This window comes from Bos indicus x Bos taurus, chromosome 20 (genome assembly GCF_003369695.1).
Source record: "Bos indicus x Bos taurus breed Angus x Brahman F1 hybrid chromosome 20, Bos_hybrid_MaternalHap_v2.0, whole genome shotgun sequence".
Taxonomy (NCBI): Eukaryota; Metazoa; Chordata; class Mammalia; order Artiodactyla; family Bovidae; genus Bos; species Bos indicus x Bos taurus.
In genome coordinates this window covers 1,028,471-1,046,560 of record NC_040095.1, presented here as the reverse complement: position 1 = coordinate 1,046,560, position 18,090 = coordinate 1,028,471, and the positions used below count along the sequence as shown (strand labels likewise).

The window sequence follows — 18,090 nt, the reverse complement described above, 5'->3', positions numbered from 1 at the left end:
CAACTTAGTCGACATGACGCGCGGCGCAGCCAATGGGAGGCGGAGCTGGCGTTTTTGGGGGGGCGGGAGGGGTGGGCCCCGCGTCTCCGGTGTCTGCCCCGCTCAGTGAATGGAGAGAGCGAGCGCCGGCCAGCTCACCCAGCCGCCCCGTGCCCCAGCCGCCGTCGCCGCCGCGCTCCCGAGCCCGGCCCCAAGCCGGACCGCTCCGGGCGCCGCGCCCCACTGCGCTCTCCCCAGGTTTCCGACCCGGCCCGCGCCCCGGGCCGCGGTCCGGTGGGGCCAGGGGGCGCTCGGCACCTGGGCACTCCGAGCGATGCGCAGCGGGGCAGCGCCGGCCCCGCCGATGGAGCTGCTGCCGCCGCCGCCTCCCGGCGCGCCCCGCTCCGCCCGCGCCCCGTGCGCCTGAGCGCCGAGCTCGCTCCTCCTCCGCGCTAACTCCGCTGCCCGCTCCCCAGGCCGTCCGTGCTTTTAGCGCATCTCCGCGGGCTCCACGCGTCTTGCCCTGCCGAGGTAGCCTCCTCCGGGCGCGGGCCCCTGCACACTATGGCCCCCGGGCGGACGGGGGCCGGCGCCGCCGTGCGCGCCCGCCTGATGCTGGCCTTGGCGTTGGCGAGTGTTCTGAGCGGGCCCCCCGCTGCCGCCTGCCCCACCAAGTGTACCTGCTCCGCCGCCAGCGTGGACTGCCATGGGCTGGGCCTCCGGGCTGTTCCCCGGGGCATCCCCCGCAACGCCGAGCGCCTGTGAGTACCCCCGCCCCGCCCTACCCCACCCGGGCCACCCACCTGGGTCCCACAGAAGGGCCCCCAGGCGCGCCAGAGCCTTCCTTTCCCCTTGGTCGCGTTGGTTGCAGTCTCTGCCTTCCCCATCTCCTGGATCGGATCCTCCACCCTCTAAGTTGGGGGTCTGTGGCTTTGGACAGGTCTAAGGAAAGAGGGCTTGAGGCCCCCTGTGATGAGCGAAGAGCAGTGCTTCTCCAGGGGTGAAGGGTTCCAGACGCAGGGCCAGCTGACAGTTTCCAAGGAGAATGCTGGCGGAAGGAAAGGGAGGAGATGACACTGCAGCCAGGGAGGTCTTACGGTGAGGTCTTAGGGTGAGAGGAAGGGGCCCGCGCTATTTGAAGAGGGAGGGAAGAAGAAAGCGGAAGGGTGATGGGGCTGCAAGGCACGGGGACTAGGAGAGCGGGCTCCAGAGACTGTGACCAGCTCGGAGATCAGCATGGGCCAGCCGCTCTCTGGCTGCCCTTGCGAGGAAAGTTGAGAGTGTGTCTGAAGGTCTAACTTCTTAGGAACCAAACCATTTCAGAGTGGGTGCTTGCAAAACCCGCCCTGCCTGGAGCGCAGCCTCCGAGAAGCCAAGTTGCAGCCCGGGTGAATTTTTTATGGCTCGGTTATAAATGCCTCTCCGAACGGGGCTGGAGAATGGAAATGCTGACAGCCCTTTAAATGAGAGCGAGCGCTATAATCTTACAAACCGCACTCAACCTCGGATCCTGGGCTTGGCAGCAAGAGGAGAGGCGCTTGGAGAGTGGGGTGGATTGACCCTCGTTTTAACCCCAATTGTGCAACCAAATATTTACTTTTCATATGTCAACGTTTTGGAAACATTTATCATTTTGATCCTCGGACCAATTTCAAAACTTGGACTGGGGTGGGCTCTTTCTAGCCTGCAGTCAGGAGTGAAGAAGGAAGGAGAAATGGTGGAGGGGGGTTGGAAGGGACTGGGAACACAGCCCAGAAGTGGGCGAGGGTTTGCTCTAGCTGGTAGCTTCCTGCGGGTCTTGGCTCTCCCACTGCCCCTTCCCCGCGTGTCTTAGAGTAGGTGCAGGGGTCTTTGAGATTCTGCCTTCCCCGATTTAGTCTGGAGGAGAGTGGCAAGAGACTAAGATGGATTGTCTTAGAGTGTGTTATTCCTGTTAATCACCTCCTGCCACTTCATTCTCTGCTGCCTACTCTTTGTGTGTCCCCGAGCAGAGACTCAGTAGAATTGCCTTACTTTTTCCTGCTTTGCTTTGGCTCAAAACATTTTTTTTTCCAAGTGCAGTGATTATTCTGTGGGGGGTGAACCATACAGTTCTAGAGGAGGGTAGAACTGAACCTTCATGCATACACGTGGAAAATGTAGCTTGGAAATGTGAAATGACTCGCCTAAGGTCACACAGCAAGTTGGTGGCAATAAAAGGGCCAGAATCCAGGCTTCCACGACTGAATTCAGACATTATATTCTACCATGCCAGTGAAAAACTTGTTTTAGTGGTGTTTTTGGAAACCTATAACTGATAAAGTCACCTCCCTCCTCACACGGCCAACCACATGAGTGAGTGAAATAATAACTGTAGCCAACTGTAGCTAATGTTTAGCGAATGCTTTGTGTGCCTCAGTTTGTTTACATGTGTTACCTTACTGAATCTCTGCAACCCTCTTATTAGTTACAAAGGTAATGCTTATCATTCCACTTAACTGTTAAGCCTTTTTGTCATTGGCTCAAGGTCATGTAGTATCTAGTTAAGTGTTTGAATTTGAGTATATCTGGCTCCCAAGTGTACACCCCTTACCCCTCTGCTGGACATCCTTGGAACAAGGGTCAACTTGGACCAAGATCTGTAAATAGATGGTCCTGGGAGGGCTCTCCTTGGGCTGGGGTCTTAGAATAGGCAACTGTTACTGCTGCTTCAGGTGCGCTCTGCGAACATTCACTTGCTTTGACATTAGCGCTCCTCTTTGGGGCCTCTTTGATATTTAAAATCATGTGGCGTATTTGAGACAACAAGGAGAGTAGGCCCCTCTATTTGTGGCATGTAGGAAGTCCTCAAAAGCTGCAGGCACAGCTCTGCAGCCAGCATGCCACTGCACTGCCTCCCCCAGGAGACCCAGGCAACTGGGGTCTGCCCATCTGCTCTGTAATTGAAGAAACTGGGTAGAGACTGGAGTCCTGGGCATTCCCATGGGCCTCTGCCATCATGGCCACCAGCAGGCATTGGCAGAGTAGGAGATGCTTTGGAATGTGTGAATCTCATCTCCCTTGGTTCTGGTCATTGATGTCTCGTTTGCTGGGCTTGCATTAGGGTGAGGTGGTTGCCAAGGCTGGCTTTTCATCTAGTCTCTTTCCTCCTCGGGGTGGGGGATGGGGACAGGTTTTACAGGCAGGCTGGGTCAGAGTTACTGCAAGGATTAGGCACAGCCTCCCAACAACAGTTCCAATAGTCCTTCATCATCCCACACCCTCTCTGTCAGCTCACATGTAACATTTCAGTTCTGCATACTCTTGGGGGGAGGGGGTGGAATTTCTGAGTTATGCTAAGGATTTCTTTAGGGAGGAATTTTTCATTCATTCTTCCCTTCATTCATTCAACAAACATAACTTGAGCGTCCACTGCATTCCAGTAACTGTATATAAAATCATGGCATATACAGAGGAAAACCAGTAATCCAACTTCAAGAATGTAATCAAAGGATGGAAGAAGGAACTTTCCTTTAGTGAGTGCTTTCAACTTCTCAAGGCTCATTTTTTCGTGTGGCTAAGTTTTGTCAGTGGGGCTTCCCTTGGTGGCTCAGTGGTAAAAAATCTGACTGGGGTTTGATTCCTGGGTCCGGAAGATCCCCTGGAGAAGGAAATGGCGATCCACTCCAACATTGTTGCCTGGAAAATCCCACGGACAGAGGAGCCTGGTGGGCTACAGTTCACAGGATCGCAAAGAGTCAAACACAACTGAACAACTAAACAGGAACGACAACAACTTTTGTCAGCGCTACCCCTAGATGCTCGGGACCTTCCTAAAAGCCATTTTCTGATCTCAGATGTTTACATTGCATTTTATAACAAAGAGGAAGCATTTTCTCCCTTCTGCATTCCTGCTATTCTGTCTCCCAAAGAGCCTTTTATGAAGGGGTGTGTGTGTGTGGTTGTTGCTCTGGTGTTGTGACCGTGTCCACCCATGGCATGCCTTTAAGGGAAACGTACATGAGGATAATGCAGTCACGATTTGGACTTTGCTTCAGGCCTGGAATGGGGCCTGTTAAGTTGTTCATAATTAAGCTGGTATCTGTGAGCTAGGGGTCTGTGTTCTAGCATACTCTCCATAATGCCAGCACATCACGCGGAGAAACTCTCTGCCGTTTATAAACTACTGACAAATTTTTTTTCCCTTCAGTGGGGAGGTGACACCCACAAGAAAGCAAAATAAACGCAGAGGAGAATTCAGTGTAATTTATTATCCATGGAGCAGAGATAGAGGATGAGGGGAGAGGAAGTGAATGGTTGTGCCTGAAACAAAACATTTACCATGGAGCACAGAGTAAACAGATGCTGCCTTTACCCTTCTGAGTACAAAAGGAGCCCACAGATGTACTTCTTCTCCAACCACAATCTCGGCCCAGAACAGGAGGAGACAGATGAAAATGAACTCTCATGCAGGGCCCCTCCGCCCCGTCCTGCCCAGGCAGGCGGAGGCCCGCTCCTCACCCACGGCGAGGCGGTGGCCTGGACAGTGGAGGGGGCAAGAGTGGACATCTTTGGTTGTTCACTTGGCTCTGGAACATGCTGGAGACTGCTGTATTTAAATAAACATTTCCTGTTTGTGAAGGAATACAGGCTAAAGGCTGAAACGTGAGAATGTGGTAACTTAATTTTCTCCATCACTCCAGATGACGGCAAGCTTCGCCGGTGGTTGGGTCCAATAAAAACCGACACCGTGTCATAGGCTTTCCCTTACTTGACCACAGAGGTCCTGAGGTCAAGTGGGAGACTTTCCAAGATGCTCAACAGCCAGGCCCTGCATCCTGGTACTCCCAACCCTCCAGGCCAGCTCAGAGGCAAACTGGTGGATCCTGGGGCCTCTCTGGACCAATCATGGGAATGTGACCTTTTCAGGGGAGCAGTGTTTTCCTGCTGAATCTACTGAGTGGGACATAAGCAGCTGAAAATATCCTGTAGGGTGCTGTGCAACTTAGAATGGATTGCTTTCCTTCTCTGGGCCTCATTTTCCTAAAAGTAGGATTCTAGTTCAGCCCATGTTTTTTTATGTATAGCCTATAGTTCACTGGTGAACTGTCAAGGGCCTCTTTCCCATAGCATAGAACAGAGTCTGGCACATAGTAGGTTTTCAGCAAGTGTGTATTAAATAAATTAATGATGAATCTCAAAAGTACACGTCTTTCTTTGGTTCATACAAGTGAAAGCTGAGTGGTTATAGATTTGCATTTTTATGTATGGCTGCAGGCTTCTTACTAGTAACCTATTATATGAGTTATTAAGGGTTTCTAAAATTTAGCTTTCATGAGCTAAAATTATTGCTTTACTAGAGTTACCAAGGAGTGATCCTTTCTGGAGTCTGGTTGCCAGGCGTTGCTAAGCAATCTTGCAAAACTCCTACTGTGCACATGCCCATGAAAAGAGCTAGAAATCCCGATCACTTAAACTGTAGGACTTTTTAATCAGAAGCTCATCAGCATTATCCTCCACTCTGTGGTTTTTGATTGCTGCTCTGCTTGTATTAATCCATGTGTTTGTAGGTTCGCTATTAAGTTTTGCTTTTGCGCTTGAGCTGGGCCTTTATTTCTGCATATTCGCTACTTTGTTTCTCTCCAGTTCCCTTTGTTGTCATTGACTTGTTTCTCCCCTGGAAAGGAGAACAACAGGTCTGAGAGCTGGGGAGTCTTTGGCACTATGTGGGTGATGCAAGATGATTCCAGAGCCCCGTGCCTCCTGGTTCAGGCCTGGTCTCTGGAGACAGACAGCTCTGTTCTGGCTCTGCTCCATCTTTGCTGTTGCACTTGGGACAGGTCACCCCACTCCTCTGGGCTGCCATCTCTTTCATCCCTTTGTACCATATTTCCACACCTGTGTACGGGGATGGCGCTCACACTGGCCCCTGTCGGAATGCTATGCATGTGGCCCAAGGCATCCATGTGAAGCACTCGGCACAGTGCCCAGCATGTTGTTTTTCCAACTACCATTCCTTATCTGTACAGGGCACAGAGTCAGTGTTCCTTTGGGGGACAGTGAAATGAAATAAGGTACCGGAAGTGCTTAACACAGTACCTGGCACATAGGCCTCCACAAACTCTTAATGATTGTGACCACAGTGGTTATTTCCATTTCTTCATCTCGGGCCTCATCCAGCTGGAAGTTTTGAGATGCCCACTCGAAGTGTGCCTGTCGGGGCAAGTCCCCTGCCTGCACATAGGCTGTGCCCAATCCCTTCGTGCCCGGTTCCCTCCCTCTCCTCCCCAGCTAAGCCCAGGTTGGCCTCTGTTTCTTAAAAATGAGATTACGGTTGAAGTGGTTCATATCTTTTCCATGGGCGTGCTGCTCTGTGGAATATTTAAATAAAGAATGCATTTTATTTATTTATTTTGAGGGGGTTGGATTTACATGTGGAATTTTTGGCCCTGACTTTATTTCTTCAATGCTTATTCCTTCTGTCTTTGCCTAAATACCTACTTTTACTGACTTCCCTTGTCTGCCTCTGTTACTGCTTTTACTTGAAACAGCTGTATTTACTAGCATGCTCCACCCTTGTTATGTAAGGTGGTCGTAACCCTTTCTATAACTGCTGGAAAAACAAAAAACAAACAAAAACAAGGCATATTTTTTTTTTTCCTGAGAGATTTTCTGAAGCACTACTAATTCTGGATAGAGTAGATCCGAGGGTGCCCTGCTGTGGTTTCTGGTGTTGAGTTTTTTGAGGTTCCCGATTATTCATTATTCTCCAGACTTAAATTTAAATCCGTCTTACTCAGATGGGGAGAACTCTGCTGGGAGACCTAGACTGCATTGTGAAAGTACCGCTCGCTCCAGTCTGCCAAAGCTCCGCTTTCCTTCCCACCCTCTGTGGTCTTCGTGCTTCTGTTGCTGGCACCGTGCTTGTCCAGCCATTCCCCCAGAAACAGTGTCAAGAGTGTGTGATGAAAGATCCTCAGTACTGAGCAGATTGGGAAGCGGGAACGGAATACTTTTGTGAGTAGAGGTGTGGATTTCCGAGCCAGATGGGACTCCAGTCCTGGTTCACTGTTTAACTAGCTGGGTCACCTCAGTGTCTTCGCTTATAAAATGGGAATGATAATCGTCCCCTTAAACGGGACGCTGTATCAGGTATGTACAGACTGCATGAATCCCAGTGCATCCTCCACGAATACACCTATTATCATGCTTATCACAATTCTTATTGACTGTAGTCTTCATTCTGGAGCACACTCAAGATAAAGCCTGATTTGGAAAAATATTGATTGTCGAGGTTGAAAGAGGTCCTCTTGTCCAAGTTTCGACCATGTGCAGATTGGTCTTCCACCAGCGTAATTTGGGGGAAGGTGGTCATTCTTTGTTTGATTACATTTAGTGGTGAGGCCCTCAGTTCTTCCCAAGGCAATTTATTCCATTTTTAAAAGCAGTTCTAAGAAAAAATTTTTCTTTGTTTGGGGGTTGGACCCATCTCCCATTACTTGTTATTACACAGAGCAAGCAGAATCCTTTCCCAAATGATAGGATTTCAGACATCTTACTGCTGTTGAATTTCTCAACACCCGCCTGCCCAAGGCTTCTCTCTTCTTCCATAAACTTTTATAATTACCTCAGCTATTCTGTGCATGTTAGACTTTGAGACAATCACTCTCTCCTTTCATAGTTTTCTTCCATTAACTAGATCCCAGTCCTCTTTGCTTTTCATTGGTTTGAATGAGGCCTTCCAGTCCCTCGCTGTCTTGCCTCCTGGCAGGGCCTGCTGCAGGGGCCTCTTCACTCGGCTCAGCCCCGCCCCTGGCTCGGCTCGTTTGGACCCTGCTTGTCACTGTCTCCCCAGGGTCTCCCCAGACCTCCGTGCTGTTCACCTTACTTTCTCCCATCCTCGACTTGTGCGCTTGACTTTTGGCATCTAAGTCCAACACTTTGCATTTATCCTAATTAAATTTTGGCAAATAGTTTCATTTCATCAGCTTTTCAGGAACGTTTCTCTGTTTAATTTCCTTCCGGCATATTAGCCACTCCTCTCCTCATTCCCTCTGCGGTTTTAGTGAGCTTGCCCTATAGATCTTTATCCAGGTTGTCAATACAGTCAGCAACATTCTCTCGGGTTTTTTCCACATCTTTCTATGGTCTGGGGTGTAGATTACACAAGTACATTGTCCTGTTCTTCCTGGCTGGGGTAGATACAAATCTTGAGGTCTTATTGGCCTGTAGCATCTTCTTTCCCTGGAGTTCTATTGTTCGTATTTTCTCTGGAATGATTTCCTATTAATGTTTAATTTCCCCCTTGTGTTGAATTTTCTCTATACTCTTGGTTTCTTGTAGCCTTTTCCTTCATGACTTTTGCTTCATCCTTTTTCTGTCAAGTTTGGTGCCAGAAGCCCCATCAGCCTACAATGTGGGGTGTGTGCGTGTGTGTAGGTGTGTGTAGGTGTATTCTCTCCTGTGAAATATTCTAGCCTGAGAAATCAGGCCCTTCTTTTCAGCAGCATGGCCCATCTGAGAACCTCCGTTTCTCAAAGTGATTTCTTTGACTATCTGGGGTGCCCACTGGTACGGAGCCCATTTGCTTGGAAAGTGGGTGGACGAATGTGATGCAGGACGCGGCACAGAGGACTGAGTGCCCAGGTGCTCCTGAAGCCTCCATAAACACTGATGGCCGTGGCAGTGGTGCTCTCCATCTCCACCGTGCCCGTTCCTGGGGTTTGGGCCTGGTGCTGCTCTCACTCTTGACGTGCATAGACTCAGTCTTCAACCCGTCATGCCAAACAGGAACTCCATGTGTCCCCGTTTTACAGACAAGGAAACAGAGATGGAGAGGGCCCTTCCCCAGGTGGGAGGTGTGGAGCCAGGGTTTGTCCAGGCAGGCTGGTCTCCAGTCTGCGCTCCCACCACTGGTCACGTTATCCCTTCCCCAAGTTAAGTTAGCACACCCTTGTCCATTCTTCCAAACCTAGTTCTCAAAGAATGACCAGAAGGGGAAAAAAGCAAGATCCTATTGAATCAGAGAACCTATTGATGCAAGGTATCCTGAGAGGGGTTCTGATGCTATGTTCTGGCCACCTGGCAAAAGAGCTAGCCTGTCCACCTTGGGGACGTATTAAAAGGTGATGTTTGAATTGGAGAAGTGGGTTCCCATGGCTAGAAATAGGAATGTAGTTTAGATTCACAGAGTTCACAATTATAAGAAACCAAAGAGGGCCTGAGCCCCATTTAACATGATAGGGGCTGCTGTTAAGAAAGTTTTATCTAATGGGGGCATTTAGGGTGTTTAGGACTAAACCCAGTCTTAGGGAAAATATCACCATGATTATGTGGCTAATTACTATGATTTTTTATTTTAGATTTGAGGGGAATAACCCTCCAAGAACATTCTAATGTGGCTTTATTTTTTTTTTTTTTAATGTGGGCCATTTTTTTTAAAGTCTTTATTGAATTTGTTACAATATTGCTTCTGCTTTTTTTATTTGTTTGTTTTGTCTTGGATTTTTGGCTGCAAGGCATGTGAGCTATTAGCTCTCTGACCAGGGTCTGAACCTGTACCCCTGCAGTGGAAGGCAAAGTCTTAACCGCTGGACCACCAGGGGAGTCCCCTGATGAGCCTTCTTGGTGGGCGTTTTCCCCCGTGAGTATCTGCCTAGCTCTTGCCAGGGATTGTCTTTCCTTCTAGCTGGTGGTACCACTCGCCTTCTTTCAGCCGTGATCTCTGGACTCCTGCCACCTGAGGTTGGGTCCTGCTGGTACAGGATGTGTATAAGATGCAGCCTCGCTGGAATGAACGCAGCTTCACTTTTCATGGTTTTATCACTGCTTGTGTGGGCTCAGATTCCTCTTCTCTTGTCCGAAATGCCAGTCTGAGTTCCTGACCCCTGATTCATTCTGCACTTTGGCAACAGCGTGGAGTGTGGTTCCTGAAAGTCTGCCAGCACACTGAACCACCCACCTTGACTCCCTCTTGCATTTCTCAGCCTCCCTAGTTTCTGTCTGCTCCTGGCGTACCCCCTCCTTGCTCCCCTGCCCTCAGTTAGTAGATACCCCAGCTCAGGTCTGTCTGCATAGTGTGTCTGTGGTCTCTTCTAATCTGAGATTTGTGGGCTTGACCATGGGTGTGTGCGTCTTGTGTATTTCTCCTGATCCCCGCCTTGACCCTTCCAAGCTTGGCTTCTTACCCAGTCCTGCCCTGCAGGTAGCTCTCCATTGCCTAGTACTGAATTTGGACTTCGACCATCTAAACCTCAGTTCCTCAGATTGTATTTCAGGAGGATCTTTGTGGCCTGGACCTTAGTTGCAGACTGGAGACTGCCAGTCCGTGGCTGTGTCCTGAAGACAGCCTGAGACTTCATCTTCAGGGCCACCCTAAGTCCTTCATAATGCCCAGGGTGGTGGGGAGAGGTCCTCTGGGGCTGACCTCTGTGAATGATGACTGCAACATGCTCCTACACTCCATGCAACCCAAGCAGAGAATAGAGCGGCTTCTTCTGTGATTGGAAAACTCAGCAATGATGATTTCATTGGTGAGCTGTCCTGCTCAGAAATGTGTTATGAAAGTTTCTGGATCATCTAGCGCTTTCTGATATTCTGTTGCTCCCCTGCACCTCTGCCAAGCTCTGTAATGTAGGTAGAAAGTGTTTTATATATGAGGTTTCGAAGAGGCGTTAATGTGAAACCAATGGAGAGTACAGTTTGATATAACCTTTAATGAGGAAAAAGACCTAGGGAGAAACCTGGTTTCCATCCATTTTTTTACCTGCAGAAACTTACAGGAGTATCTTTTGGAGTCTTAATTGTCTCATCTGTAACCTTTAGAATGGTGGGAATAACACTTCTCTCATGGCACTGATGCAGAGTTTGAATGAGATCAAATGTCTGCAAATGTCTCCTAAATCTAGTGCCGTGGCAATGACTTACTGATGCCGCCCACAAGAGCTTTATCAGCTAAATCCTGCATCTAAAAGATGATCAGGATTCATCTTAGCATCTTATATTTATAGGTGAGGAAACAGCGAATTCAAAGGACTTGCTCAGGGTCACCCGTGTTTTTGAATTTTGCCTGGGCTTATCCTTTTCATTTATCAAGATGCATCTTTTACAAATGCAAACAGAGCCTCATACCAATACCAGTAACCCAGCCAGGTGGAGTTGAGAGAACTTTTCATCTGAGTAATTACTAACCAGCGGTCTCAAGAAAGTAGAACCACGTAAGGGGCTCCTTGAAAGATGGAGTCAGTTAAGGGAGCTATTTATTGAGTGCTGATGCTGGAAAAGATTGAAGGTGGGAGGAGAAGGGGATGACAGAGGTTGAGATGGTTGGATGGCATCACCAACTCAATGGACATGAGTTTGAGTAAGCTCCAGGAGTTGGTGCTGGACAGGGAGGCCTGGTGTGCTGCAGTCCATGGGGTCGCAAAGAGTCAGACACGACTGAGTGACTAAACTGAACTGAACAATGATGACTGGGGCTTCCCAGGTGGTAAGATGATAAAAGACTCTGCCTGCGATGCTGGAGATGCAAGAGATGTGGGTTCGGTCCCTGGGTTGGAAAGATCCTCTGGAGAAGGAAGTGGCAACCCATTCCAGTACTCTTGCCTGGAGAATCCCACGGAGCCTGGCGGGCTGAAGTCCAGGGGGTCACAAAGAGTTGGACACGACTGAGCACAGCACAGCTCAGCGGTATAGAATGATGGCTAAAGCAGGTGAAATATCCTCATAACCAGAACAGCTCAAAATAATATGGAACTCAATCTGGGCTGAGCTTACCCACCAGGTGACTGACAAGGTGAAAGCCACCATGCTAGGTTCAGAGAGGAAGAGATTTATGGGGTGATGGGGAAAATGAAGGAAGAGACATCAAGCCTTCAGGAACCACTGGTGAAAGCAAGCCCCACTCATCCCTGTTAGTGGGTACAATATGTAGGAAAACTCACACATCATAAAAAAAAAAAGTACAAGTAGAATTTGAAAAAAAACAAACACATGGGGAAAATATTAATATGAGAACAATTGTATCCGAGAAAGAATTCAAGTATGCCTCCACAGCTAGCTGGCAAACAGCACAAGTTCTGCATTTTATTAGAGTCCTGACTTTGCGTGGAACACTGACCTTATTTGAGAAGCATTTCATAAACACTGACACACAGCACAGCAGCATTTGGGGCCATGAGGAGCACAGGGCCTCCTTTGGGGGGCCAGCTGCCTCTCCTGGGCCGCCCCAGCTGTAACTAGACCACTGGACATGGCTTCCCTGGTGCTGATTCCCCCCAGTCTTCTCTCTGAGGCATAACAAAGCAGGCAGGAGTTTCCCCAGGGGAGAATGAGGAAGCGGGCTTTGGACCACAGGTTGCTCTTTGGACAGGTTTGCCTGGGAGTGGGGTAGTTGATGTGGAAGACAGCTTTGAGGGGAAGGGTCTGAGAACTTCCATTTGGGCCAGTTTCTTTTTTGGAAAACTCAGTTTGTGCCTGTACATGTGGCTGACTGTGTGGTTCCTGGGCACCGTTCAGCTGATCCTTTGGAAGGGAAGACCTGGGGCTTGCAGTAGCCCTGAGAAATGTATGCAGTACATCTCCTCCTGCTAGAAACTGGCACTTTCCTCTCCATCTGCTGCCAGCTTACAAGTCCTGAATTTCTGCCATGGAACTTGGTTCTGTCCCTCCCCCTCATTCCCTTCTCTAGCCAGGAGGCTTTCAAGCTTTGCAAGTAGCTCTGGAGATCATCTGGTCTACCCGCTTGCCACTGATCTCAACCCACCCGGACAGATACGTGTCTCAGAACTGCAATCGGAGGGGACCCCAGCTTTGTGGTGTGAGCTGCCCTCATGAGAAGTCTGTCCTGCTTTCATTTCAGCCTCAATCACAGCATTTGGTGCTCAATAATGATCACTCAGAGCTGTAGGAAGCCTTTGCCAATCTGAGAAACCAGGGAGACAGAAGGGACCAAATCTAGTCGTAAATAAATAAATAAGGAGTATTGTGGAACCCAAGGGGAGAGGCACAAAGGAGCTTGATTAAGGTATAGGTATAGGTAGGGGGCAGGAGGAGAAGGGGACGACAGAGGGTGAGATGGCTGGATGGCATCACTGACTCAATGGATGTGAGTCTGAGTGAACTCCAGGAGTTGGTGATGGATAGGGAGGCCTGGTGTGCTGCGATTCATGGGGTTGCAAAGAGTCGGACACGACTGAGCGACTGATCTGATCTGATCTGATAGGACGATCCCAGATTGAAGGCAAAAAAACAAACAGCTGGGAACCAGGACTAGAGAAAAAATGCACAATGGGAAGGCCAGTTACTTCATGGGAGGTTTTAATGTCTAAGGCTCCCCCCGCCCCCTTCTAATTACTTCATGCCACGGGATGGTAACCAGTCTGCTTTGTTTACTGTGTTCAGGCGCTCATTTTAACACTGAGACACTTCCCTTACGCTTCTTCCTGCCATGTGCCTTCCTTATATGTTCTAGAAATTTTGCAAAGACCAAAATCTTCTCCTCTAGGTTTTTTCCCGACTGGAGTTGCATGCTGATTCGAGCCATATTCAGCCAGGAAGCCCTCTTCCCGTCTTTAAAACAAGAGGCATCCCCTTCTGAGAAGACTGCGCTACAGTTTCCTTTGTCTGTGTTGCTAACGAACAAGGAGGCCCCATTGCAAAACGGCGTTTCATGAGCAGAGTGGGGCTGATAGCACCTCTTGCCAAATGTGACTGTGTGTAGTTGTGTGGGGGTGTGGGGGGAAACAGCTTTGTCAAGCGGAGGGCTGAGGGAGGCAGCTCTGGGGAATTTTTAGCAACTGCAGCATGGTGTGGTGGAAAGAATGTTTGCCTGGGAATTTGGAGACCTGGCTGTACCTCTGACATACTGTGTGACCTTGGACAAGTCACTTGACCTCTCTGGGCCTCAGTTTCCTCATCTTTTAAGGGGACAAAGGGAGGAGGCTGGCAGATCTCCAAGGATCCCTTCGACCCTATACATCTTTACTTCTCTGGCTGGGATTTGGGGTTTAGACCTGAGCCAACAAGTAACCAATCCCAGGGACTTTCGAGAGGCAATCGAGAGGCCAGAACAGCTGCTTCAGGGAGTGGTTGGTCCTTGATTAAGGCTCAGATAATTAGCTCAGTTCCCCAGGAAGCCTTCTGAAATTAAGAAAGAAAAAGATGTTTTGTGTCAAAAAAAGCAGTCGGTGTTTCTGAAAACTGACTGGCTCTGGGCTTTGTAGACTGCACAGGCAGAATGCCCCTCCCTCTATAGCAGAGCAGCTCACAGTACTGACGCTGGAGTTGGTGCGGCCGGGGCTTGAACTAGCTAAGCAGTCTTGGGCATGTTCTTCAGTAGTCACCTGTGTCCTTGGGCTGCGGGAGGATCAAATAAGGTGTTACGTGCCAAGCTTAGAGGACGTGCCTGGTCTTGAATAACCACTTTAAAAGCCATTATTCTGATTACTTATGGCTGATTCGAACTTCCCTAGTGGTTCAGAAGGTAAAGAATCTGCCTGCTGTGCAGGAGACTGAGGTTTGATCACTGGGTCGGGAAGATCCCCTGTAGAAGGGAATGGCAACCCCCTCCAGTATTCCTGTCTGGAGAATCTCACAGACAGAGGAGCCTGGTGGGCCTCAGTCCATGGGATCCCAGAGTCGGACATGACTGAGCAATTAAGCAGGCATGCATTTACAAACCACTGCCAAAACTAAAGCCATGGCCATTTTATTATGGTCCCTGATTCTTTGGGTCAGGGTGTGGGACATGGTTCCGTAGGATGGCTCATCTCTGCTTCCAGATGTGTGACATGTCATAGAGAGAAGGGAATGACTATGGGACACTTGAATGGGTGGATACTAAAATCATCTTCAGGCTGTTCACCCATATGTCTGGCACCCAGGTGGTTTAACTTGAAGACGGCTCTGTGGGGATTGTTGACTAAAGTGCCCGTGTGTAACCCCTCGATGTGGCTTGAGCTTCCCTGAAGCATGAGGGCCTTAGAGTGATCTAACTTCTTATATAGAGGCTCAGAACTCTAAGAACCCTTGGGTCAGTAAATAACCCAGGAGCTACATGATTTTCTATAAACTAGCCTTAGAAGTAACATAGTGTCCCTTTGGTGTATTCTATTGCTGTATACAACTGCATACTAGCCCAGGTTAAAGAGGAGGAACCTTCCTTCTGGAAGGAAGAAGTCTCAAAGAACCTGTGGCCATGTTTATAAAACCTAATAGTCATATAGTTATCATGATTATTTTCCATACCTTGTAAATAATATCCTAACAAGATTAAAAGCTTCTTGAGGGCAGAGGCTGCGTTTCTGTATGGGTTAAGTACAATGCTCGTGAAAATAAAATGAAGTCAATGCATTTTAAAAAATCAAATTGAATTAGATAGGCAGGAGGTTTGGTGGAAAGTCCCTCAGCTTTTAAAGCCAAAGAGATTTGGATTTAAAAAAACCTGGGCTAAAAATGTGCCTTTTGTCAAATTATCAATAATGGTCTTTCTAGACTCAATTTTCTTATCAAAAAAAAAAAAGACAATAATAGCTATTTCAAGGACTGTTATAAGAATTAGCAAAATGCCCAACATGTAGTTGATGCTAATGGGCATTGTGAGGCATCCTGGCACTGCAGCAAGCACACAGATGCTCAAGCTGGCAGCTCTGGTTTCAAGTCCACTGCTTGTTGTCCTGTAGCGATAGACAAGTCCTTCTATTATGTGGAGTCCTAGGAGCCTCGTCTGTAAAATGGGTATAATGGTAAATACCTTTTAGGCTTATTGTGAGGATGAGAAATTCATCAGCTAAAGCTTTTAGCTCAGTCCCTGACACTTAGTAGAGACTTAATACGTAGTACCTATAAATTGGGCAGCTGCAGCTAACAGTTGTAGTTCTCTTGTTTGTATATTGAATCATCCACAAATTTATGCATTGAACATTATATATTTAATTACACAATAGCCTCGTTTTCCAAGTCCCTGCATTCTAGGGCCTTTTGATGTTTAGATCTGGGAGGATACCCTTATGGGATAGAGAGCTGGTCCTGTTTTGGTAAGGAGCCAGCTAGGGACAGTGCCAGCTAGGAGGAAGAGAAGGGGATGACAGAGGATGAGATGGTTGGATGGCATCACTGACGCGATGGACATGACTTGAAGTAGGCTCTGGGAGTTGGTGATGGACAGGGAAGCCTGGCGTACTACAGTCCATGGAGTCGCAAAGAGTTGGACATGACTGTGCGACTGAACTGAACTAAACTGAGGGACAGTGCTCTGTTTAAATACTTCCACAACTGACCTTTTGCTTTTGACCCCAGAGCGCCCCCTGCCTTCCTCCAGTAATAACCATTTTTTCTGGAATAACCACTCAGTTCTTTTTCCTGTTGGATCTAGACTCTTTCTTACTATTGTGCACAGTAGTAGTGTCAGTCACTCAGTCACGTCCGACTCCTGAGACCCTGCAGACCATGGACTGCAGGACCAGGCTCCTCTGTCCATGGAATTCTCCAGGAAAGAGTACTGGAGTGGATGGCCATTTCCTTCTCGGGGGATCTTTCCAACCCAGGGATCCATCCCAGGTCTCCCGCATTGCAGGTAGATTCTTGACTGTCTGAGCACCAGGGAAGCCCACTGCTGTGTGACTGTGGGCAAACATGCTGGCTCTTACCTGTGTCTGTCTTTGTTGTTGTATTTTTAAAAAGCACTGTTTTCCTGGCTCAAGATTGGTGGATTCTGCCAGCCGTGTCTGTGTGGTGCCAAGCAAGGACATAAGGCTTAATTTTTCCAGGTAGTTTCTGGGATCTGAGCTCAGTCAAGAGCTTCTCCTTTTCTTCCCTAAGATCTCCTAAAAGCCTTTTAAAAATAATTCTAGATAATCTGATCAAATAAATTGACCTTGTTCTTAGAAAAATGCACAAACTCACAATATTTTGCAAATGATTTTGAAGCCATTCACAGTCATTTTTCTGGGTGGCAATTTTATTCTGAATGACCCTATCTGTTTCAACAATTACATGAACTGGGTTTTTGCTGTGTTCCAGTTGAGGTTCATGGACTTCGCAGGTGGCTCAGTGGTAAAGAATCTGCCTGCCAATGCAGAAGGTGTGGGTTGGATCCCTGGGTCTGGAAGATCCCCTGGAGGAGGCAATGGTAAACCATTGCAATATTCTTGCCTGGAGAATCCCATGGACAGATGAGCCTGGCAGGCTATAGTCCATGGGGTCACACAGAGTCGGACACGACTGAGTGACTGAGCACGCACACACGCATGCTCTTAAGGTTCGTAGTGCACCTGTGAGAGGGTCTCTGTCTTCATGCTTTTGTAAGTCCCTCCATCCCCTTGATCAGAGGAGGCTTGTGTTGTGGCTGCCGAGGATTCAGCCTCGCTTCCTAGAAGAATGTCGTCTTTTGCCCCCATGGGATACAGTCTGGTGGATTTGTAATCAGGGACCTTCCCTTCTCCAAGTCAAGGGATCGGCTCATAGCCCAAGTCAGGTCTGTCTGGGACTTTCTCCTGGAACTGGAATCTGAACCAGAGGGGCAAAGAATTGGACAAGATGTCTTGCCATATCATCTAAGTACTTGTGCAGGGACCAAACATCCCTGCTTTCCCTTCCTCAGACCTGATTTTAAGATTCCCATTGGCTCCAGAAGACCCTTATGCCTTCCAGTGAATCCCCTTCTGCTGAAGATTACAAACTTACAACCAAATAACTCTAACTGAGAAAGCCACAGACAGCAAACTTTGGGGAGAAAGTGGCATAATGAGAAAGATTATGCCTGGCATTTGGAGAAAGGCAGACTCCGGTTTGAATCACAGTATTACCATTCACCAGCTGGGCGCCCTTAGGCAAGTTCACTTTGCTCTTAGGATGTCAGCATCATTGTAAAATAACGGTAATGAGTCTTGAAATTCAGATTCTCTGACTTGGTTGTGTGTTGGAATCACCTGGGGAGATTTAAAAATTACTGATCCTTGAATTCCATCTCTAGTGATTCTGTTTTAATGATTTTGAGGTGCTTCCTGGATGTTGTGATTTTTGTAAAGTTCCCAGGTATTTCTGATGTACAGCAGTGTTTCAGAAAACTGACCTAAAGAGAAGTTCCCAATTATAGAGAATACTAAATGAGATAAGTTATGTAAAACACTTAGCATTATGTTGCTGTTATTCAGT

General features: G+C 48.3%; 1 protein-coding gene across 2 annotated transcripts in view; it reads left to right on the top strand.

Annotated features, from left to right (window-relative positions):
* Positions 1-327: 327 nt before the first annotated feature.
* The window catches only part of SLIT3 (slit guidance ligand 3), a 718,206-nt gene continuing 700,443 nt past the window's right edge, over positions 328-18,090 (top strand). Inside the window, exon 1 of one of the 2 annotated variants that reach the window (XM_027520392.1) lies at positions 328-740. In XM_027520392.1, the coding sequence (XP_027376193.1) occupies positions 544-740 (197 nt within the window). In that variant the 5' untranslated portion in view covers positions 328-543. The remainder of the gene's footprint in view (positions 741-18,090) is intronic. The other variant, XM_027520393.1, reaches the window with a different exon arrangement.